This window comes from Schizosaccharomyces octosporus (assembly GCF_000150505.1).
Source record: "Schizosaccharomyces octosporus yFS286 unplaced genomic scaffold supercont6.1, whole genome shotgun sequence".
NCBI lineage: Eukaryota > Fungi > Ascomycota > Schizosaccharomycetes > Schizosaccharomycetales > Schizosaccharomycetaceae > Schizosaccharomyces > Schizosaccharomyces octosporus.
The window spans coordinates 4,517,676-4,538,227 of record NW_013185619.1 but is presented as its reverse complement, the minus strand read 5'-3'; the positions used below and the strand labels follow the sequence as shown (position 1 = coordinate 4,538,227).

Sequence of the window (20,552 nt, the reverse complement as noted above, 5' to 3'; positions counted from 1 at the left end):
AACAATAACTAGTTAACGTCTGTTTTTTTCATAATTGAATTGATATTTACTATGTTGTGAAATTGTTCATGCATTTAGACGCTTTATGGGTACTCATCGTCATACTTAAACATACCACTCAACTTTTGAATAACATGCTATAGGTAAATGCACCATAGAAATTTGTATGTTTTTTGACGCAGAGTGTCATAAGAGTGCTATGGCATTCATTATATTTATTGACTAAACCTGTGGCAATCGTTGACTTCATATTTTTCGGGTTCTTTTTCTTTTTCCTTACTATTTCTTTACAAACATTTCAGTGTTATCTGTTTAAAAAAAAATGGCTTGGGAATGTGGAGCCTCTTCAAATGCAGCTCTTATTCGAAATTTAAATCTGGCGGGAATAATAACTAAGCCGAGGGTGATTGAAGCGATGAAACACACTGATCGCAAGTTTTATTGTCCTCACTTCTCTTATGAAGACTCACCGCAAACCATTGGGTACAGTGCCACTATATCTGCTCCACATATGCACGGTATTGCTCTGGAAGAGTTGGAGTCAAAACTTCAAAGTGGTAACAGAGTATTAGACATTGGTTCAGGAAGTGGTTATTTAACGGCCGCCATGGCTCGTATGGTCGGAAAAAATGGTTATGTTAAAGGTGTTGAACACATACAGGGACTCGTCGATTTGTCAAAAAAGAATCTACAAGAGGATGCAAAACACGATCCGTTGATTGATTACATGATGAAACATAAAAGGATCGAGGTCGTCCGTGGAGATGGAAGACTAGGTTCTCCTGAAGATGAAAAGTTTGATGCAATCCATGTAGGTGCTGCTGCTTCTGAACTACCAAAGCGGTTGAAGGAGCAACTGAACGTTCACGGGAAAATGATAATACCTGTGGGAACAACGTTTCAAGATATTTTCGTGTATGATAAGCATGCTGATGGGAACCTTTCAAAAAAATCTTTGTTTTCTGTACGTTATGTTCCTTTGACTGATCCTCCAAGTGATTATGAAGATATGTAGAACCCTTGGGTACGACTCCTTTGGTTCCTCATGAAGATCTAAAAATTGTTTGCCACGAATCAAATCCAAATGAAGTGAGACTTTTCTTTCTACTTGCTTACATCCTGTATTTGCATGTTTGGTAGCAATTTTGTACAAATAATCCATATTCGTGTACGTGATCTTTTTTAGTTAAGAAGCTTATTCGGATGTCACCACCATTAGCGGTACGGTAAACGTTGGGATTGAATTCGATATGTTCATTTATTATGTGCAATTCGGTTTGCTGATGTACCGACTGAAGAGATTCTCTTGAAATGAGAGGTGGATGACAGACTTACTATTGAAAGGCTTTTATTTCCAAACGACGGATGTAAAAAATTCTGAGTCATCTATTCAGGTTCGATATCCGTAAGGAGCTTGGAAGATAGAAAGATATAACGGAAGTTAGAATCTGCTTTTCATTAACAAAGGTTTTTCTGTCTAGAAACTCTTGAGTCGTCAGAGTAAAGCAATCTAGAATGAAATTATCCACTCGTAAAAGTTGGTTTCTATTGGAGAATTCAGGAAAGTCCCAAGCGTTATATGAGAATAAAATGATTCATAATCTTACTAACATGCATCGATGAAGATTGTTTTCCTCGTTTGAAAGGCAAAACATTGATGGCTAACTTGCTGTTTTCCCTTCTCGCGACAGACCTTATGAATGTAATCCTTGAAATATCTAAACGAAGAATAAGAAAAGTTTTTACCTTGAACAGAATTTACCGCCTTTTACCTTAAAAGTACTAGCCAACTTTTAACATTGGGGTACACCGAATCCATCAGCACTTAAACAAGCAGCTATTATATTTATTCTTTGAGTTGTGAATTCTTCCGTATTTCATATCGAATACTTACTTATTTATTTATTTCCTGTTTTTAACACCAAAGTCAGAAAGATACCCTTACTGTAATAATCCCGCTTATAATCCCAACCCCCCAGAGTCATCTCACATGCGCATTTTTATTTATTATGTATATGAATTTTTAAAAAATATTCTTCTCATAATTGGTTTGCTGGATTTTTTATTAGTAAGGTTTTACATTAAATTGAACTCTCATATAGATCTACCCTTGTTTATACTGCCTTTGAAATTACAGGAATTTACAAATTGTATAGTCATCAATAGAAAAGAATATTATTTCAAAAACCTCTTTCTAGAAGGTATGAACGACCTTGGGATCGGAGTAAGCCAAGAAAACAGTTACAACTAGAATTCTCTTTTACATCTTCATTTTCTTACTGATTTATAATTTCTCATAAAAAAAATAGCCAAATAAAGTACTAACAAAAAAAAATAAAAAAAATAAAAGCAATATCATTAAAGAAGCTCAAGTGGAAAAAATCTTATAAGTGCATAGTCTGCTGCTATCACAGGGATTGAGTAGAAAGGAAGATTCAACGAAATGATCATTAATCTCAGTTTAGGTGATATATGTTCAACCATTAAAAAACTTTACTGTTAGCAGACTAAATTTATCTTCGTTCATAATTGCCATTCTATGAGAGGAAACCGAAGTGTTCTTCTTTTTCCATAATCATATATCTTCAAAGATGGCTATCTTTGTCCATATATAGTCAATATATTCAAAGAAGGGTTCAATATCATTTAAGCTAATAGTTTTTCTGCAGTTCATCGATAAACTACAGCCGCTACTATTAACTGAGGAAATGTGGAAGCAAAGCGGAAGCAAGCGGTTGAAGAAGATATTTGATTGTAACTGAAAATCATTTTTTGTTAATTGATACCTTTCAGCTTATTTCTTGAACTTTTATCGTCTGAAGAACTTGGTCCCGGTATCATCAGTCATTTCGACGTAAATCATCATGAAATACCATCTTTCGTCTTAATTGTATCATATTTTCAACAATCGATTACAATTTCTAGTAAACCAGATTAAAAAACTTCTTGCTGCATCAGGGAGAAGACATTTTCGATTAAGCAAATTAGACACTTATTGACGGAAACCTTTCCGACTTTTGTTCTCAAGTTTCAGCTGTATCTTCCTTCCAAAAAATATTGAGCTCTTCGTCTTCTTAAGATACTCGTTCATCATAAGAAACTTATGGCGGGTCCAGCAAATCATAAAGCGATTGAATAATCATATTAGGTTTCTTTTTCGTAGGAAATAAGGATTAAGGAAAGACATTTATAAATCATTAAAACTTCATATACTGCTTGCAACATAAAATTGAATCATGATGACTGACCAATCAGTCCATTTTGGCTGTCCAAATATCCTCTAGGAGCTTCTCCATAACCATAAGTTATGTTCAATCTTCCTTCTATCCACTCCCCAGCCGTTACCGTTTCCATGTTATCTTCCTTTCCTTCGCTTTGCTTTTCCCTTTCTTTCTCAAACACCGGAGCTAAAAGAGTTTCGGGATCAGGTGTAACAAAATAAGCTATTGTTTGTCTGGTTTTTACGTCTTCATCAAGTCTTACCCGATGAACAGTGCTCTTTAACCGTCCACTGGTCCAGAATTGTAACATATCTGCAATATTTACGCTAGAACTGGTTAATAAAAAAAAAAAAAAAAAAAACAAAAAGAAAAAGAAAAGAGAACCAATGTTTTTGTTCGTTTATCCTTACATGACTGAATTTTCGTCCACAGAGACTCTGAGCCAGTCGGCTACATTGTATGATTGAGGTGGTCGAATTTGTAAGCCTCCGGCGTCCTTTTGGAAGAGTAGGGTAATGGATCCATAGTCGGAATGGGCACCAGCGTCTTCATCGTCTTTTTGGCGCTCCACTCCTTCAGGAACACTATACTTCAACAAACGAAGAATATCTTCTGATGAACTGTGGTTTTTGCTAAAAAAGTCTGATGGGAATCCAAATCCAATAGCAATAAGATCAAGGATTTTTAAGGAAAGACAGTGGCATTCCCTCTGAAAGGCTTTTAGTTCGATGAAGTATTTTTGAATGACTGGGCTGTTTGTATTCGCATCCGGATGAGGAAATCCTGCTAAATCATAAGACTCCTTCATATCTCCTCTACGTTGATGTTCAACATCCAGTTTTTCACCAAAATGACCTGTATATCCTGAATGCAAGCGCCCGCCTTTAAACATAAATTTTTTCTTCTCCTCCAAAGGAGAGTTGAAAAACTCATCGCTAATTTCAAAAACTTTACTTATATCTTCTATAGGAATCCCATGGTTTTTCACAGTAAAAAATCCCCATTGTTGGCATGCTGTTTTAAGCTCTGCAGCTACATACTTTGTGTCTTTTAAGGAAAGATCGATAGAAGGTAATTGCACGGACGCCATTTGTTTCTTTAAAAATGACCAAGAATCACTGTAAAGATAGTTCTGATATATAACTGTACTCTGAATGTAGATATTGTAAAGAGAGATTGAATTTCTTCTTCCTAATACATCAAATATGCGTAGAATATGGGATCAACTCCCAATTTAAATCGGTACGAAAGAGTCATGGTTACCTAAGAAGGCTCTATCAAGTAGTAGGGAGCAGCTAAATTACGTAAATACGAAAAACGAAGTTTTGACGAATTCGCGAGTTTACATATCTATAATATTTACCAAAAAGCCAAGCAAGCTAACTTGGTATAAAGATTTGTGAGAAGAGATGATGGACTCGTTGATGTGGATAAGATCAGTCTTCAAATAGCTTTGGTAAAACTCCGAGGTAAGCTATTCTCCTAGTGTCCTTGAAAATATTCAAGGCTTGCATGTACAAAATTGAAGAAAGAGCTGGTACTAAAATAAAACCTGAATCTTGTTTTTCGTATATTTGTCCATCTAGTTTATATAGTGCAATGTTGTATAGGTTTCTTCCTACAACGACTTTTATTGTTGCTTGAGTACCGTAAATATAAATAGATAAAAAGAAAAATAGTAAAACGTAGCAAACCATTCATAAAACTCATTCGTATCGTAAACTGTCTTAATCATTCCATAAACCATAAACCACGTAAACGATTTCATACATCCAGAGATGCTTTCAGGGTTTCTCTTTCTCGCTATCATTATCAGCATTCTATATATTTGAGTTTGTTCAAAGCTCTATTGTTGTTGTTGGTCAATTTCCTTGACGACACGAGCAGGTGAACCAACTGCTACTGTATTGGCAGGAATATCCTTTGTAACGACGGATCCTGCACCGATGACACAGCCATCACCAAGCGTAACTCCTGGTAAAATAATGGCACCCAGGCCTATCCAAACGTTATTACCAATCTTTATAGGTTTTGCTAACTCGTTTCCACTGTTTCGGGTTGAAATATCCAACGGATGTGTAGCTGTACACAATTGTACCTAAATCAAAAAAGCGTTAGCATAACGATAGCGGAAGTAGTAGTAATAGTAGTAGTTAAGGCAAGACTACCGGTGCATACACTAGGACCAAACAAAACATTGTCTCCAATTGTAATGGGAGCAACATCCAGAAAGTTGCAAGCGTTGTTGGCATAAAAATTTTTTCCAATTCGGATATGTAAACCATAATCAAGCCCTATAGGAGGTTCTATATCAATGGAAGAACCATTGTCTTCCAACGACATCACCTGGGACAAGATAGCTGCCCTAACCTTTTTCAATTCGCCATTACTTAGCTTATTAGGGTTCCCAAGGGTGTCGTTGTATTGGCGTGCAACCACTTTAGCAAATTCTCTTGCTACCTGCAGTTCTGGGTCAGGAGCATAATATCTATTCAAAAACACCTGTTACTATCCACTTTTATGAACGAAGTCAAACTGCAAAATAATAAAGTAATACAAGAAGAGTTCTAATCCAGCTTTCATGCTGACTTTCTCGTTGTTTTCTTTACATCGACGACTACTTACAATTCTCCTTGGACCATTTTCTGGTACTCTTTTGTTTTAAAGCTTCGCTTTGTTTGAATGGCTTTCTCTGTATTTGACATGCTTTTACTTTTCTTTTGGTGTATACTATAAGACTGGAAGTTAGTACTGAGTAAATCGGAATATGTATGTATACATTATACATTTATATAGATATGTATATCTAAGGGCATATCAGATAACTTAAATGAAGTCATGACGGTACGTCTATAATTAGAACTGGGCAGCGACGTGAACTATAGTTTATTTAAACCCAATTTAACCTATGTACGTACGAAATTATAAAAGAAACAAAGAAAGAAGATGAACAAAGAAAATGTCGTTTCATACGATGTCTTTTGCTTACTTCCTTGAACACTTTTCCATCAGCTTGCCATGGTTCAAATTTGCAAAGATGTATGATTATATACACTTGAACGGTTGGTCTATATTTCATGGTATTACAGAAAGTCGTGAAAGAGATCGAAACTAATCCTCAAAAAGATACTGATTTTTGCTTTTAACATGCACTAAAGGATACTAATATCTCTTTCTGAGAACTCACATACTATCTCAATTTTATGCGGCAGATAATTCACAGCGGAAAGACGACCTATAGTTATTACCATTAATAGATACATCTAGTGCTGCTAGAACAAAAATCAGCAAACGGCTCTGACTACTCTTTTGGCATACTTTTAGCTTGCACAGTTTGATGGAAAATGCAGACGCCCTTGAAAGAGAAATTCAACAAGAAAACCTTTCAGCAATTTCCAAAAAAAATAATAATAATTGAAGCTATAGACGATATATATGCAAACGAATTCTCTAATTATACACCAGAAAACAGAAAATAAATATAACAGGTAAACAAGCAACAAAGACAAGTGACATTGTGACAGTGGTGTTACCTGACCATGAAAATTTTAATTGGAATTTTGCACCAAAAAGTAGAATTCGGTTTACTCGGCTGGACGGTTCTTTGCGCTTCGTCTTTTGAGTTTATCAGTATGAGAGCTTTGAATGGTTCAATTAATTAATGTCACTTCGCTTTATCTGAATGGGCATTTATCGGAATCAGGAGCGATCCGATACATACAGGGCAGGGTTGGAACAGAGCGTTTCGAAGTTATTTTCCACCAAACACCATTGCAAAGCAATTGCACATACTCTTTCCATCGAAGAGAAACCTGTTTTTTTTTTATTTTTTTTATTAAAAAAAAAACAAGGAAACTTGTCGTGGCAACTTCACGACTTCAGTTTTGGATCAGTTTGCAATTTTCCAAACTATCCAAACAGTAAAGTAAAAGGCAAATTCCGTTTTCTTTGACTAGGAAAAACGAAGAAAAGAATTTTTTTATCATGGTTACTACTAGTGAAAATGTAGTGAATGATACCAGCCTGATGGATGAACCAGAAGATAAAAAGTCCGTCAGGCAATCTGCCTCCACCGTTATTCGTGACGATAAGCTTTCAGAAGGATCCGTGGAGCAGTTGGATGAATGGAATGTTGCGACTGCTTTGATGTCTATTGATGCAAACCATCCAGCACATCCTCATCATTGGCCTAAATGGAAAAAGTGGTTTGTGACCATCACTTACACTTTACTAGAAACATATATCATTTGGTCCAGTACTGCCGTGATTAACTTTGTAAGCTATTTCCAAGAAGAATGGAAATGTAGCTCACAAGCTGCCTACCTTGTTCAAAGTCTTTTTATTTTAGGAAATGCATGCGGACCAATGATTTTGGGTCCTATGTCAGATATCATTGGTAGAAAATGGGTATATGTGATTTCCATTTTATTTTACATTATTTTCCAGATTCCTCAAGCTTTGGCTTACAATCTTCCCATGATGGCGATCAACAGCGCAATTGCTGGAATCTGCGGAAGTGCTGCGGTAGCAAACGTTGCTAGTAGCATGTGCGATGTTTTTACAAAAGAAACTGTTGGTTTAGGTATGGCATTCTTTGTATGGGGTGCTAATGCTGGTGCATCCATTGGATCACCAATTGGTGAAGCGCTGGCTGAAAAGAACTGGAGATGGTTTTATTGGATGAACATGATAGTTGGTGGCTTCTTGGTCATCATTTGCTTCTTTGTGCCTGAAACTTTACCTGCGACGAATGTTATGAATTATGCAAAGAAATTGGAACAAAATAATTTACAAATATCTACTCTTGCAAAGGCAAAATCAGCAGTTATACGTGCCAAATTTGCATTAACTATGGCCGCCCGGATTTTTGTCACCGAACCCATTGTTGCTGCTTTGGGTTTATATAATGGATTTGCTTATGGTATTAACTTTTTGTATCTCGATGGTCTGTTCCCTGTCTTCAAATACAATTACAACATGTCTTATATGCACGCAAATGAAACATTCCTAAACTTTCTAGTTGGTGTAACGCTAGTCGTTATGCTACAGCCTTTGCAAGACTGGCTCTACCGCCGTGACAAAAAGAAGAACGGTGGTGTTGACCGCCCTGAAGCGCGATTCTTGATGTCTTTAGTTACAGTTTGGTTCTTTCCTCTTGGACTTTTTTGGTTCGCATTTACTTCCAGTGGAAACATTTCTTGGGTTTCTCCTCTAATTGCCGGTGGTTTTATTGCTGTTGGTGATCCCCAGCTTTGGCTAGCTATGTTGAACTATGTCACTGATTCCTACCCTTCGGTGGCCGGGTCTGCCGTTGCTGCTTTCACTCTCCCAAGTTTTACCCTAGCAGCCGTCCTTGTTCATCTGGGTGCTATTATGTTTAACAATATGACAACTACCTGGGCAATGGCTACGTTGGGTTTTATCAGCCTTTCGCTTGTTTTGTTAATTTACGTTATTTACTTTTTTGGTCACATTCTTCGTAAACATAGTCGACTCGCTATTACACAGGAAGCTTTAGCTGAGCGTAATGAGAAACACGTTGAGGTTTAAGATGTGTGTGCGTTATGTGTTTTGGTGTCGAGAGTGTTATTTATTCAAGCGTTTTCTGTCTCAAAATTCGTTGATATACTTTTTTTTTGGTTCCTTGTCTTTATTCCCCTTTTTTTATAAATCAAGACGTATAGTCACTATGTATTAGTTTGCTTTTTTGGTGATTGTTTAACAATCAATTTACATATATATATATATATATATATGTATGTTCAATATGTACACATAAACTTTGATCAATCAGTTGTTCGTTAATATTAATATTAATATTAATAATAATCACAATGTCCACGTATGGTGAATGTCAAGAATGTATACGTAGAGTATGCATATTGATAGTAATAGCCACCTGATAGAAGAGCAGCAGCTTGGCTGGAAAAGTCATCAATTACGGAATAGGAAGTCGACTACGCAAGAAGGCTAAGATTTTATATCCTTCTGACTTACAGAGTTATTGCATGCTTTTAAAGAATTTAACATAACTTTCACATATGGGTATAAGCACAAATATACTCTCAGAGAAGGACGTGAAGTACCTTCGCCAAGCGATTAATGTTTCAGGAGAAGCAAGAAAACATGGTAATCATCCATTTGGGTGTGTTATTGTTGACGAACATGACAAGGAAGTGACGATAACTGAAAATCGGGTACCTTCAGCGGATGCAACTCAACATGCTGAACTTTGTGCAGTAAGTACGATAACGAAAATACGAGATGCTGAAAGTTTGCTGAAATGCACGCTTTACTCAAGTACTGAACCTTGTGCAATGTGTTTTGGAGCCATCTTTTGGTCTGGCATAGGACGTATCGTATTTGGTTTTTCGAATGCGAATTTGGTCCGACTGGCACAACTTAATCCGAAAAATTTTTACTTGCGAGTAAGTAGTAAAGAAATAGCAAAAAGTGCATCACGTCCCATTGAGGTGCTGGGTCCATTTCTCGAAGATGAAGCTGCGATTCCACACAGTCATTACTGGGATTAGTTTCCTTTTTCCTTCTTTTCATGAGTGAAATTAGGATCTTTATAACCTTCTGTTATTTACAATTTAAAATCCATTTTGCCAGGTCCTAAAGTATGAATTTTATATTGGAGAAAAGAGCCAGAACTTACTTCTTTCCGACTGGTATGGCATACCAACATCGGTTTGGACTTTTGTAATGTATATATTTAGCAGTGAATATTTTTAATAAAGTCTAAATTTACTGAAATTTACTTTAAAGTGAAATTTAAAACAGTGTCATTCATTTCAGTAGTATTCCTAGAATCAAGCGTTTACGTGAAAATTAATGCAATTTGCATGCTGGTTCAATTTGAAATGCAATTATGCTATTGTTTAAACATTTCTAATTAGTACTTCGACATAACAAAAACAAAACAAAAGGGAAAGCTCCCGGCGGGACTCGAACCCGCAATCCCTTGATTAGAAGTCAAATGCCCTAGCCATTAGGCCACGGGAGCGCAGTTACTAAGCTAACTAAAATTACATTAATATACTTACACATTAAAAAGCTGAGTTTTCATGCTTCAAGGGATTGTTTAAAAGTACAATCGTGTATATTAATAATAATGAAAAGAAAGGAAAGATTACATCCTTTTATAATAAATTCGTTAACAAAAAATTCTTCAAGGGAAGCTAATGAATGAGATCCGTATACAAATGGGGTTTTCGATCACGGAAAAACGTATAATACTCTTGACGAAGACGCTTCGAGTGATTTTGATCCAGATCGGCAATAATAAATCCCTCAGAATCCTTATCAATGCTTTGGATGACTTTCCCAGTAGGACCGACGATTCGACTATGACCAAAAAAGCTAAGCGTTTCGTCTTTGCCTACACGGTTTGCTGCTGCAATCGGTATACAATTGTCCAGTGCTCTAGCACTCACAGCCAAGTCCCAATCATCTTCATAAGGTTTCTCCCAGTTGGAAGATACGATTAAAAAGTCTGCACCTTTTAATGAGTATATTCGAGCAGCCTCGGGGAATGCAGTATCCCAACAAATTAAGAGTCCCATTTTACCAAAGGGAGTATTGAAAATGGGAAATTCTGTACCATGGGAAAAATATTTCCTTTCTTGATCAAATAAGTGCATCTTTTGATAAGTCCCGCAGACATGTCCTTTCGAGTCGATGTATACACTGGAGTTGAACAGTTGTTTGCTTTCTTGAGTTTTTCGTTCCGGGAATCCAAATACAATATGAACACCATATTGTTTTGCAACTTTACACATAAACTGAACGGAATCACTAGTCTCAACGCATTCTGCTAGATGATAAAACTTGTCCCCACATTCATATCCTGAAGTAGCTAGTTCTGGAAAAACAACCATGTCAACGGATTCTTTGCTCAGAATCTCGTCCACAAACTCAGACATCCTCTTTGTATTCTCTTTCACATCTCCTACCTTTGGTGCCATCTGAACACAACATACTCGAACTGACATATTGAATGCACTTGCACTTACACCTAGCAAAATGAGACGTGAGAATAAAAAAGAAAAAGTATTGTTCTAAGATGATGTCAATTACAATTTTAGTGTACGTCTTTTGTCTGATTCTTTTCTTTCATTTTTTGATCCTCTTTGATAGTATGCATACGTTATAGCCCTGATAGCAAAGTGCAAATTCTGAAGAAAGAAAAAAAAAAAAAAAAGGTCGCATTTATTGGTAAGCCAAAAGAAAGAGCTTGTTCTCAAGAAACTAAATAAAAGAACAGCATGTCGGTTTTTTCCTCCATAAAAATTGTATATGCCTGCTAAATGGTGGTTTTACGTATGACAAGAGCAATATAACTACAAGCATCATCAAAAAGGCTCATCATCCACGCTGACCTATTCATATAGTAGCAAAGCTCGTAAGAAAAAAGATAACTCATAAAAACAGACGTTAAACAAGGTATGAATCAGAAACCGAAGCTGTTTTCCTCTTGCAAAACCAAACTGAAAATGGATGGCTTTGTTTATTACTGAAATCCAGCGAGTCAATTTTAAACCAAAAATTTTTGAATCCTCATTATGTTCTTTTTTCTTTTCCATCAAAACCGAGTAAACCATAAAAGAAATCTTTTTTTATTTGTTTTTATTTTTGAATTTTTTTCTTTTAAACAGTGTGAACGAGAATACTTTCCTCTTGAATGCTAACTACCGTAACGAATTAATTCTTATCTGATGAACGTAACGAGGTGCAGTTCGGTAAGTATGAACCGAAATAAATAAATCACTTTTAACGAAATCCGCTGCGTAGAACACAAAGTATCGGAAAATCCAACATTATTAACTGGCACTTATCACCTTTCTTTAACAACATTGAGAATAGGAGAAAAGGTAAATTTCCTTTGTATTGGATTGGGTCCGTGTAGGTATCTAATTAATTTGGTATATATTTTGAATAATAGTTTCAATCTCCAGTAGGAAGGCGGTTCGTCAGAAAAACTGATCGGTTCGGTTCGGTTAATTACAATCGCGTCCTTTTGAAAAACGATATCTCCTCTCCTTCTTTTTTTGTAGCTTCGATTTTATAATTGATACGAAAATCAATCTTTAATAGACTAGTTCATTTTAGGACTTCTTTTATACCTGATTCATTTCAGCGATACCCTTCCGTCTTGTGTGTGAGCTTTAGCGAAATTTGAAAATGGCGGCATATCATAATGCGTTTGGTTATATTCCAGCTGGTTGGTTGGCAATTATTGCTGTCGTTTTTTTCAGTATATCCTTTGCCCTTTTGTTGGCTTCTTCGATAGTATATAGACATCCATTGATCGTTGTTCCAATTATTGGAACAGCCGGCGAGCTGGCTGGATGGGCTTGCCGGGTGAATGCTCATTACCATCCAAACAACTATTCAGACTTTTTAGGTCAGATTATTGCTTTAATTATTTCACCAGTCTTTTATTCCGCCGAAGTATACGTTTTACTGTACCACTGGGTTATGCTTTACGGACCTCGATTTTCCCTTCTCAAACCTAAATTGTATGCGATTATTTTCATTACTTTCGATATAATTGCTCTCGTTTTGCAAGCTGCAGGCGGTGGTATTGCCGGTGGTGCTAAAGAAGGTTCATCTGAGCAAAACAAGGGTGCTAACATCATGCTTGGTGGTATTTGCTTTCAACTTTTTAGCACTGTTGTCTTTTCAATTTTAGGGCTAATGTTTGCTGCAGCTGTTTGTAGAGGCAAACCCGTGCGAGCTGGTCCCAGCACTACAGACATTCCTCGTTCACGATATAAAGACGTTTGCTTTTTATGCTTATGTTTAGCAACACTAGCTATTCTCGTACGTGCTGTTTACCGTGTTGTTGAACTTGCTGGAGGTTGGAGCGGTAGTGTCATTACCCACGAAGTATGGTTTGGTGTTTTCGATTTCATTCCGATGATTATAGCATCTTTCTTTTTGCTTCCATCGATCTATCCTGCAACACAAACAAAAAACGGCGGTTTCAACGAAAGCGCCTCATACCCGACCTTCAAAGGTGACAGTTCTGAACGGGACGAAAAAAGTTTATCTTCATCCGATTTTAATATTTAAGGTTTTCTTCATTCTTTTCTTTATTATAACTTTACAGCCAACCAAGAAGGCTTTGTTTGATGCATTTCTGCTATATATAACATGTATTACCAAATCACCTGATTTTTTCATGCTTCGAAAGACGATAATAGCTGCTTTAAATTTTATTTCCTATTTCATATTGGCTTGATTATTTGATCCTATTCTGTCTTTTTATAAAGCAATGGTTTGAAGGAGAGAAAAAATTAATCACAAGGAATATGTGCCTTGCTATCTGAATATTATCTGTCTCCTGCCAAGCCTGTCTAAAGAACAAGGTGGTTTCAACAGAGATTTCCTATGATACCTTTACATTTTGCCATTTTTTTTTCTTTTTTCTTGTGATTAATGAAACGTTAGTTGCTTCAATTGACATCTTCAAGTACACTCTTTGTGTGTTTTGTAAGGACATTTCCAAGTTTTCGCCTTGTGTGTCACACGGTAAAAGAAGCTTAAAGAGAACATGTTTTTCTTTTTTTTTAAAAAAATTTGTTTGGAAATATCCCTAATCTTACAAACGACTGTAAGAACCAAGAGTTCTAGCACATACTTTTTATGTTAGTTGGTTACATCTTTTTACTTATAGTTGAAACAAATTGTTAGATTTGAACTACTTACCTCATTGAACTTTCACTCACACATTTTTAGTCAACGTTGCATCCTAAATTTAATTGGAATCCCCCTCAATTTGTTTTTCAGTCTATTTTTTAATCATCTATGAATCTAACAAAAAATATTTGAACATTAAAGGTATCTAACTCCACTCGTCCAAGGAGATTGTCACTTTGGCCTTTAGATTAGTAAATAATTTACAACTTTAGTTGTACTGTGAAAATGTTCAGCAGATTGTTTCTTAGCACCATCAATTATTGTATGGATCAACTAATGATTATTGTGTTACATAGACAAACATACCACTAAATTAGACTAAGTGAGAGATCAGCAATAAACACGCTTCGCCCATGTCAGTATCTGGGTATGTGGTGGATGATATTAAGACTCTGTACTTTATTCAGGAAGCAAATTCATTTCTTTCATAATCATGGTTATTGCATGAGTATATATATATTGTTAAGGATCTCTCGTCAAGCAATAAAACCAGTTCGCTTCTGATCGCTGCATTCTAGCGTCTGAGTGTCTCAATCTTACTTTCAAATACCTGAACATAAATAACATCCATATTAAATGTATGGATACTATCTTTTCACTCTTATGCTTAATTGAATGTCAAGACACGAAATATATATGTTTATGAAAGCTCGTTTGGAAACCCTTCACAAATTCGTCTCATAAGTGTAACGTTTAAGAACTCTCAAAGTAATTCACTTGCAAATACAATATCAAGGTATTAAAAATAAATCAAAAGTCTATTTTCTTTAAGGCAACAATCATATGCATTTGTAATATCACATTTGCTATTTAAAATCGTTTTCATTGAAATCCTCAGAAAATAAAATATAGACTTAACGTGTACACACAACAGCAGGAAGGGTGTCCGAGTGGTTATGGAGCTAGTTTAAGGCACTAGTGCGAAAGCTCGTGGGTTCGAGTCCCACCCCTTTCAGTAACTTTTTGCTTTTTACATCATCTCGAATATTTTTAAAATCTGTAACAAGTACATAGAAAGCATTCTTAACATTGATAATTATCGCTTTTATAAAGCTATACAGTAGAACAAAGAACCTTTGAACGAAAGGTGTGCGGTGTAATAAATAATTGTCTTATAATACAGTCAAGCTTTTACGACCCTACTTTTCTTTGGCAATTAAAAGTACATGTGTCAGCACACACACGAGAACGACAAAGTTGAAATATTGCTGAATGAGAGGAATATAAATAAGAAGCAGAAAAAATATTTGCGCGGCCAGGTTTCGATCCTGGGACCTACGGGTTATGAGCCCGTCGGAGTTCCACTCTCCTACCGCGCACTCTGTTCAACCCACGAGTCGAACCGCTGACCCTAGAAGGGGACGAGACCACTCATACAGAAGACTTCCTTGTAATGTCGTGTACTTTAAGGAACATATAGAGAATATAGAACAGAAAGTGAAATAACACATCAAATCTATGAGAAATGAGTATATAAAAAGGACTTGTTTCTTCAGTACTTGTGCCAGAATATACTTGAGAATTTTTTTCTGAGTAAAACAAAAATAAAAAAAAAAGCCATTGGACTTTACGTGCTTGTAAAACTCCATACCACTGTTCTTGCTAATAGGACGGAATGACTGCGATACTTAGCAGACAACATGAACTTACAAGTAATGAGAATAGTTTCTATAATTCCCATGATGTGGACTCGGCTTCGGCTTGGTTTGTCTCTTTGACCAAAGTGGTCAATGCGAGTTAAATCGTTGAAGGGACTCCTTCAGCAATTTTATATATATTTATTTTTCAAGCATTCATGTAGTCGAAAAGTTCTTGTGCTCTCGTAAATAACTTTTTACTAAGGAATAGTATACCTTCCTTGGTTACTTTCATTTCACTTCACTTCACGAAACAGATTTATTTCTCATTAAGGTAAAAATGCAACAGCTTCTGCTTGATCCAGGTATGTATTTTTTATTCTAATTTTATAGTAACTATTTTAGCCCTTCGAAACTGGGTTCTTTTACCCATTATGTTTATTATGATCTTGATCGGAGTTCTGAGGCATAATGCGACTATTTTGTTACAATCTTCTCCTAAAAGACTAACAAAAGAAGAAATCCGGGAACAGTATGTATACAGTAGATTCATCTTAGTTCATGCAGTGATTAACGTTCATCAGACGGTTGTTGCAAAGAGCGTTTTCCTTCCGAAACAATGCATGCTTCCTTTTACCCGAATCTATAAACAATAGAAAGGACTTTTTAGTAGACGCTTTACGATCAGGTAAATACCTCAAACCTGCCGATCCTAATGCTCCCAAAAATTTGAATCCTATGATGGATGACAAGACACTGGAGAATTTGATGGAGTCTATGAAAGGAAACATGTTGATGGTTGTTCCCCAGACCATTATAATGACCTGGATTAATGAATTCTTTTCTGGTTTCATATTGTGTATGTCTACATTGTGCAGTACATGCGAATCCTTCAACAACGATAACAATTCTAACCTTACAGTAAAACTCCCTTTCCCGCTTACTTATCAATTTAAGTCCATTTTCCAGTCAGGTGTGGCAACGCAAGATCTCAGTATTCAGTGGGTTTCTTCCATATCATGGTACTTTTTGAATCTCTTTGGGTTAATATCGGTTTATGCGTTATTACTTGGAGAGAATAATAGTAAGTTGAATGAAACATAAATGTGTGTAGATGACTGACGTTTGCTTGTTAGTGGCTAGCAATGCTGAAAATGAAATGGGAATGGCAGGATTTTCTATAACAGCTGCTACATCGCAAACTATCCAGCCTGGACAAGATATTGCCAAGCTTATGAGTTCCGAATCTGAAAATGTACAAATCATAGGAAAGAATTCTTTATTAGAGGACGTTGAATCAAGGGTTTTGAAGCAATTCGCCTAAACAAAGTTCGACAAAAATTTTCGAACTATTGCATTGATTTTATAAATACAAGTTGATATATTATTTATAGTTTTTGTCTCATGGCTGTTCTGATGATATTATCCATACAATCTTAAATATATGAAGTTTGACTTTCGTTTATTATTACAGATGTTTAGCTATTTTCAAATTCAAAGGTATTGAAGGATTCTTTACTTTATCAACATCATCATCATCTTTCAGATCTCATGGGACCGTCGTTTTCGTACTCGTCCTAAACCCATAAAAAATTTTTAGTCGATACCAACACCCTTCTTTTTTCTTAGTGAAGGTCCTTTTTGGCAGAAAACAGGAAAACTACTAATAATGAGCCAACAAAGTGGATCAGAACCCGTCAACAGCTGCAGTATGTTTGTTCGTAAAAAGATGGATAGCTTCTTCAAATGACAGCAATTGCGCTTTCATCTTGAATATTAAACATCAATTTACTTACACGTTTCATTTTTAGAAGTAGTATATGCTAGTAGAGTGGCTGAATCATTCGTGGAACAGCTTAAGGAGCTAGTTAAGCGATTTGAGCCTGTACCGACTTTAGTCGGGTTTCTTGCTAATACAGATCCCGCCGCTCGCATGTATGCTGGTAAGTAATAAGAGATTGTTATGATTATGTATTGTTCTAACAAATACTTAGAGTGGACTGAAAAAACTTGTAAGGAGATCGGTTTTGCTTTTGAGCTCAGAGAAGTTTCCAAGGACGATTTGGAAGATGCCATTGTTGAAGCAAATCTTGACAAGAATGTTAATGGCATGATGATTTATTTTCCCGTGTTTGGAAACCGCCAGGACCAGTATTTACAACAAGTGGTTTCACCCGAAAAGGACGTGGAAGGTTTGTGCCATAAATACGTGATGAACATGTACCATAACATCAGACACCTAGACGAGGAAAAAACTAAAAAATCAATTTTGCCTTGCACCCCTTTGGCTATTGTTAAAATTTTGGAGTACTTGGGTGTTTACAATCGAATTATCAATTACGGTAATCGTCTTTATGGAAAAACTATTACTGTCGTGAACCGTAGTGAGATAGTTGGTCGTCCCCTCGCAGCATTACTCGCAAATGATGGTGCAAAGGTGTACTCTGTTGATATAAACAATGTTCAGCTCTTCACCCGAGGAGCAGGAATCCGTAGTCGAAAGCACGATGTCACCGAAACAAATCTTAAGATAGAAGATGTAGCTCCTATGTCGGATGTTATTATATGCGGCGTTCCTTCTCCCAAATATAAATTCCCTTCTCACTTGGTTCGGGATGGTGCTGTTTGCATCTGCTTTTCAAGTGACAAAAATTTTGATGCTCCGTCTCTCAAAGAACATGCAGGTATTTACGTACCTAGTATTGGTAAAGTAACTATTGCCATGCTCTTACGAAATCTAATTCGCCTAACTTCCTACCAACGAAACAATCCTATTGATGTTTAAAAGACAGTTATTATTTGATTTTCAATTATAATTTTTGAATCCCAAGTTTTCGCTGGTTATCAGTTGAAGAGCATCGCTTTTTTCTTTAATATCCATGATTTTGAAAGATTACTTACATACATCTTAATGCATTATAATTTAATTAATATATATTAACTTCTACCAAATGCACTCTCGTCTGAATTGGAAAATTGTATACTACAATAGGCATATCTTGGAAGCATCAGATAACTAAACTGTATTAATTAATATGCCTAATTAATTCAAATAGCTTGTCTTAGCAAGTAGTTACCTACTAAGCACAAGCTCATGAATATTTAGGTAAGATTAAAAGTCAGAACATCTGGAATGCTATATTCTCTCCCTCACTTTACTGAACGCTTTTGACAATCCAAAAGTACTACTACAATTCATATCACTTTTGACACCTTAACAGAACGTAGGCTTCATTATACCACAAAAGTAAATAAGAGAATTTGGTTTAAATCTATATTTTCTTCCATCGCTACGAAATTTACTTTTTGTAGATATCATCTGTTTATTCGATAGGATTATATTATAATAATGTCAGAGTTCTCAAATTTATATTGCACTACCCACTTGTAAAAATTATCCTGCTTGCAAAATTCTGCTCAAGCATTATAGATCGTCGAGATGGGAGGAATTGACGTGAAGAACAAGGTTTGCCCTTTAGTATATCAGTTTCTGATAGATAATGGTTTTAAAAAGACGGCAAAGGTTTTTGTAAAGGAAGGTAGTATCGAAACTAATGAAAAACAAACACCTGAGAAAAGTTTGGTAGATTTGCTGTCTTATAAGGAAATTGTCCCTTATGTTTCAAATAAAAAGGAAAGTTCTAAAGAAAAGGATACTGGAAACGTAAAGAAAAACACCAAGGAAGAAAGCAGCGATGAGTCAGATTCTACATCTTCGTCTGATGAAGAATCCTCCTCTTCAAGTGAAGAAGAATCTTCAGAGTCTTCAAGTGGATCTAGTTCTTCCTCTTCCTCTTCTGACGATGAAAGTTCTGATAGCAGTTCTTCTGGTTCCTCTTCGTCATCGTCTTCTGAATCTGAATCCGAGTCTGACGAAGACTCCTCCTCTTCCTCATCTGACGGTGAAAGTTCTGATAGCAGTTCTTCTGGTTCCTCTTCATCATCGTCTTCTGAATCTGAATCTGATGAAGACTCCTCCTCTTCCTCTTCTGATGATGAAAGTTCCGATAGCAGTTCTTCTGACTCCTCTGAATCTGAGGATAGTGAAAGTGAATCTTCACAGAAGTCTTCTTCTTCAAGCGATTCAAGTTCTTCTAGCGATGAATCCGATTCAGACTCTGATGAGGATAGTGGATCTGAATCAAGCTCTTCTAGCAGTTCAAATTCTTCTTCTGAAGATTCTTCGGAGTCAGAGGACTCTGATGAGAGTTCATCATCCAGCGAATCCGGTTCGGAGAAAAGTTCCTCCACTGCCACTAAGGTCGAGACTCCTCAGTCATCAAGTTCGTCCTCATCCTCAACTTCTTCGTCATCCAGCCCATCTACCTCATCTAATGAAGGCAACAAACGCAAGTACGAACATTCTCAAAACGATTCAGCTTCAGTAAAATCCGCTCGTTCCGAAAACAAGCCCTTCAGTCGAGTTGGTGACCCTTCCCAGTGGACTTTTGCTTCTGAAGCTCATAAAAATAATTCTTTTAATTTTGGTGAGGATGATTATGGAGCTAAAGCTAATCAGGACTTAATCGTAACTCGTGGTAAAGGATTTCGTCAAGAAAAGAATAAAAAGAAGCGTGGTAGTTACCGTGGCGGTAAAATAAATTTGGACGTGAGAAGTATTAAATTTTAGATTGCTTGCTCTTTTCGCTTCTTGGATTTTGGTATTGATGGTTTTATTACGGATAGGGATGCGTTTCTATATGTAAAATTATTTATAGGGAACACATGGTAAAGCAAGAGTGAGTACGCGTCGTTGCAGAAGTATCAAACATATCTTCTACAAAGTGAAGGTTTTATGGGGTCCCTTGACGATTATCTTGTGGCCATGTAAATAAGAAAATCTTAAGCATTGCGACCTAGTCTCTTAGTAGCACATAGAAATATACTCATCCTCTATAGAAAATATAAAAAGTTTTTTGATAGCGAATTTTCTCTTTCGTTGTTTAACATCGTTTTTAACCATTGACAAACCAATAATGCCTTTTATTTATTCAATTACTATACACGAATTTTGTAATATAGTATTATCCAAACGAACAAGTGTATA

At 36.1% G+C, this 20,552-nt stretch overlaps 10 protein-coding genes and 3 non-coding genes across 13 annotated transcripts; 8 read left to right on the top strand and 5 right to left on the bottom strand.

The window, feature by feature from the left end:
* Nucleotides 1–8: 8 nt before the first annotated feature.
* SOCG_04618 (protein-L-isoaspartate O-methyltransferase Pcm2) lies at nt 9–2,118 on the top strand. Its single transcript, XM_013162364.1, has one exon. It carries the CDS (start codon nt 323–325, stop codon nt 1,013–1,015), a length of 693 nt encoding a protein of 230 aa, XP_013017818.1. The 5' UTR covers nt 9–322; the 3' UTR covers nt 1,016–2,118.
* Nucleotides 2,119–3,234: 1,116 nt separating this feature from the next.
* Nucleotides 3,235–4,311, bottom strand: SOCG_04617 (iron/ascorbate oxidoreductase family protein; the record flags this gene model as incomplete). The annotated part of the gene is made up of 2 exons (XM_013162363.1): nt 3,235–3,547; nt 3,632–4,311. 2 exons carry the CDS (start codon nt 4,309–4,311, stop codon nt 3,235–3,237), a joined length of 993 nt encoding a protein of 330 aa, XP_013017817.1.
* A 756-nt stretch (nt 4,312–5,067) lies between these two features.
* Nucleotides 5,068–5,926, bottom strand: SOCG_04616 (serine O-acetyltransferase activity; the record flags this gene model as incomplete). Its single annotated transcript, XM_013162362.1, has 3 exons — nt 5,068–5,319; nt 5,400–5,709; nt 5,847–5,926. The coding sequence occupies 3 exons, from the start codon at nt 5,924–5,926 to the stop codon at nt 5,068–5,070; spliced, it is 642 nt and encodes a 213-aa protein (XP_013017816.1).
* Nucleotides 5,927–6,083: 157 nt separating this feature from the next.
* On the top strand, nt 6,084–8,955 carry SOCG_04615 (membrane transporter). The gene has a single exon (XM_013162361.1). The coding sequence runs from the start codon at nt 7,206–7,208 to the stop codon at nt 8,769–8,771; it is 1,566 nt and encodes a 521-aa protein (XP_013017815.1). The 5' UTR covers nt 6,084–7,205; the 3' UTR covers nt 8,772–8,955.
* On the top strand, nt 8,889–9,980 carry SOCG_04614 (cytosine deaminase). Its single transcript, XM_013162360.1, has one exon. The coding sequence runs from the start codon at nt 9,263–9,265 to the stop codon at nt 9,752–9,754; it is 492 nt and encodes a 163-aa protein (XP_013017814.1). The 5' UTR covers nt 8,889–9,262; the 3' UTR covers nt 9,755–9,980.
* A 177-nt stretch (nt 9,981–10,157) lies between these two features.
* Nucleotides 10,158–10,230, bottom strand: SOCG_16233. The gene has a single exon. It is a non-coding gene; the product is annotated as a tRNA-Arg (tRNA).
* SOCG_04613 (nitrilase) lies at nt 10,224–13,348 on the bottom strand. Its single transcript, XM_013162359.1, has one exon. The coding sequence runs from the start codon at nt 11,216–11,218 to the stop codon at nt 10,406–10,408; it is 813 nt and encodes a 270-aa protein (XP_013017813.1). The 5' UTR covers nt 11,219–13,348; the 3' UTR covers nt 10,224–10,405.
* SOCG_04612 (parasitic phase-specific protein PSP-1) lies at nt 12,031–14,764 on the top strand. The gene has a single exon (XM_013162358.1). The coding sequence runs from the start codon at nt 12,408–12,410 to the stop codon at nt 13,299–13,301; it is 894 nt and encodes a 297-aa protein (XP_013017812.1). The 5' UTR covers nt 12,031–12,407; the 3' UTR covers nt 13,302–14,764.
* Nucleotides 14,765–14,804: 40 nt separating this feature from the next.
* SOCG_16232 lies at nt 14,805–14,883 on the top strand. The gene has a single exon. It is a non-coding gene; the product is annotated as a tRNA-Leu (tRNA).
* On the top strand, nt 14,813–17,025 carry SOCG_04611 (uncharacterized protein). Its single transcript, XM_013162357.1, has 5 exons — nt 14,813–15,870; nt 15,911–16,037; nt 16,090–16,364; nt 16,428–16,589; nt 16,642–17,025. Exons 1-5 carry the CDS (start codon nt 15,846–15,848, stop codon nt 16,827–16,829), a joined length of 777 nt encoding a protein of 258 aa, XP_013017811.1. The 5' UTR covers nt 14,813–15,845; the 3' UTR covers nt 16,830–17,025.
* On the bottom strand, nt 15,176–15,247 carry SOCG_16231. Its single transcript has one exon. It is a non-coding gene; the product is annotated as a tRNA-Met (tRNA).
* On the top strand, nt 16,961–18,468 carry SOCG_04610 (methylenetetrahydrofolate reductase). Its single transcript, XM_013162356.1, has 3 exons — nt 16,961–17,214; nt 17,317–17,448; nt 17,500–18,468. Exons 1-3 carry the CDS (start codon nt 17,175–17,177, stop codon nt 18,288–18,290), a joined length of 963 nt encoding a protein of 320 aa, XP_013017810.1. The 5' UTR covers nt 16,961–17,174; the 3' UTR covers nt 18,291–18,468.
* Nucleotides 18,469–18,921: 453 nt separating this feature from the next.
* On the top strand, nt 18,922–20,296 carry SOCG_04609 (nucleocytoplasmic transport chaperone Srp40). Its single transcript, XM_013162355.1, has one exon. It carries the CDS (start codon nt 18,945–18,947, stop codon nt 20,133–20,135), a length of 1,191 nt encoding a protein of 396 aa, XP_013017809.1. The 5' UTR covers nt 18,922–18,944; the 3' UTR covers nt 20,136–20,296.
* The last annotated feature ends 256 nt before the right edge of the window (nt 20,297–20,552 follow it).

Coding starts and splice junctions, on each gene's coding strand:
- SOCG_04618 (XM_013162364.1), top strand. CDS start 323: ATGGCTTGGGAATGTGGAGCCTCTTCAAATGCAGCTCTTATTCGAAAT.
- SOCG_04615 (XM_013162361.1), top strand. CDS start 7,206: ATGGTTACTACTAGTGAAAATGTAGTGAATGATACCAGCCTGATGGAT.
- SOCG_04614 (XM_013162360.1), top strand. CDS start 9,263: ATGGGTATAAGCACAAATATACTCTCAGAGAAGGACGTGAAGTACCTT.
- SOCG_04613 (XM_013162359.1), bottom strand. CDS start 11,218: ATGTCAGTTCGAGTATGTTGTGTTCAGATGGCACCAAAGGTAGGAGAT.
- SOCG_04612 (XM_013162358.1), top strand. CDS start 12,408: ATGGCGGCATATCATAATGCGTTTGGTTATATTCCAGCTGGTTGGTTG.
- SOCG_04611 (XM_013162357.1), top strand. CDS start 15,846: ATGCAACAGCTTCTGCTTGATCCAG. Junction 16,365..16,427: donor CTTTTCTGGTTTCATATTGT/GTATGTCTACAT, acceptor CTAACCTTACAG/TAAAACTCCCTTTCCCGCTT. Junction 16,590..16,641: donor ATTACTTGGAGAGAATAATA/GTAAGTTGAATG, acceptor TTTGCTTGTTAG/TGGCTAGCAATGCTGAAAAT.
- SOCG_04610 (XM_013162356.1), top strand. CDS start 17,175: ATGAGCCAACAAAGTGGATCAGAACCCGTCAACAGCTGCA. Junction 17,215..17,316: donor AGAACCCGTCAACAGCTGCA/GTATGTTTGTTC, acceptor TTTCATTTTTAG/AAGTAGTATATGCTAGTAGA. Junction 17,449..17,499: donor CGCCGCTCGCATGTATGCTG/GTAAGTAATAAG, acceptor ACAAATACTTAG/AGTGGACTGAAAAAACTTGT.
- SOCG_04609 (XM_013162355.1), top strand. CDS start 18,945: ATGGGAGGAATTGACGTGAAGAACAAGGTTTGCCCTTTAGTATATCAG.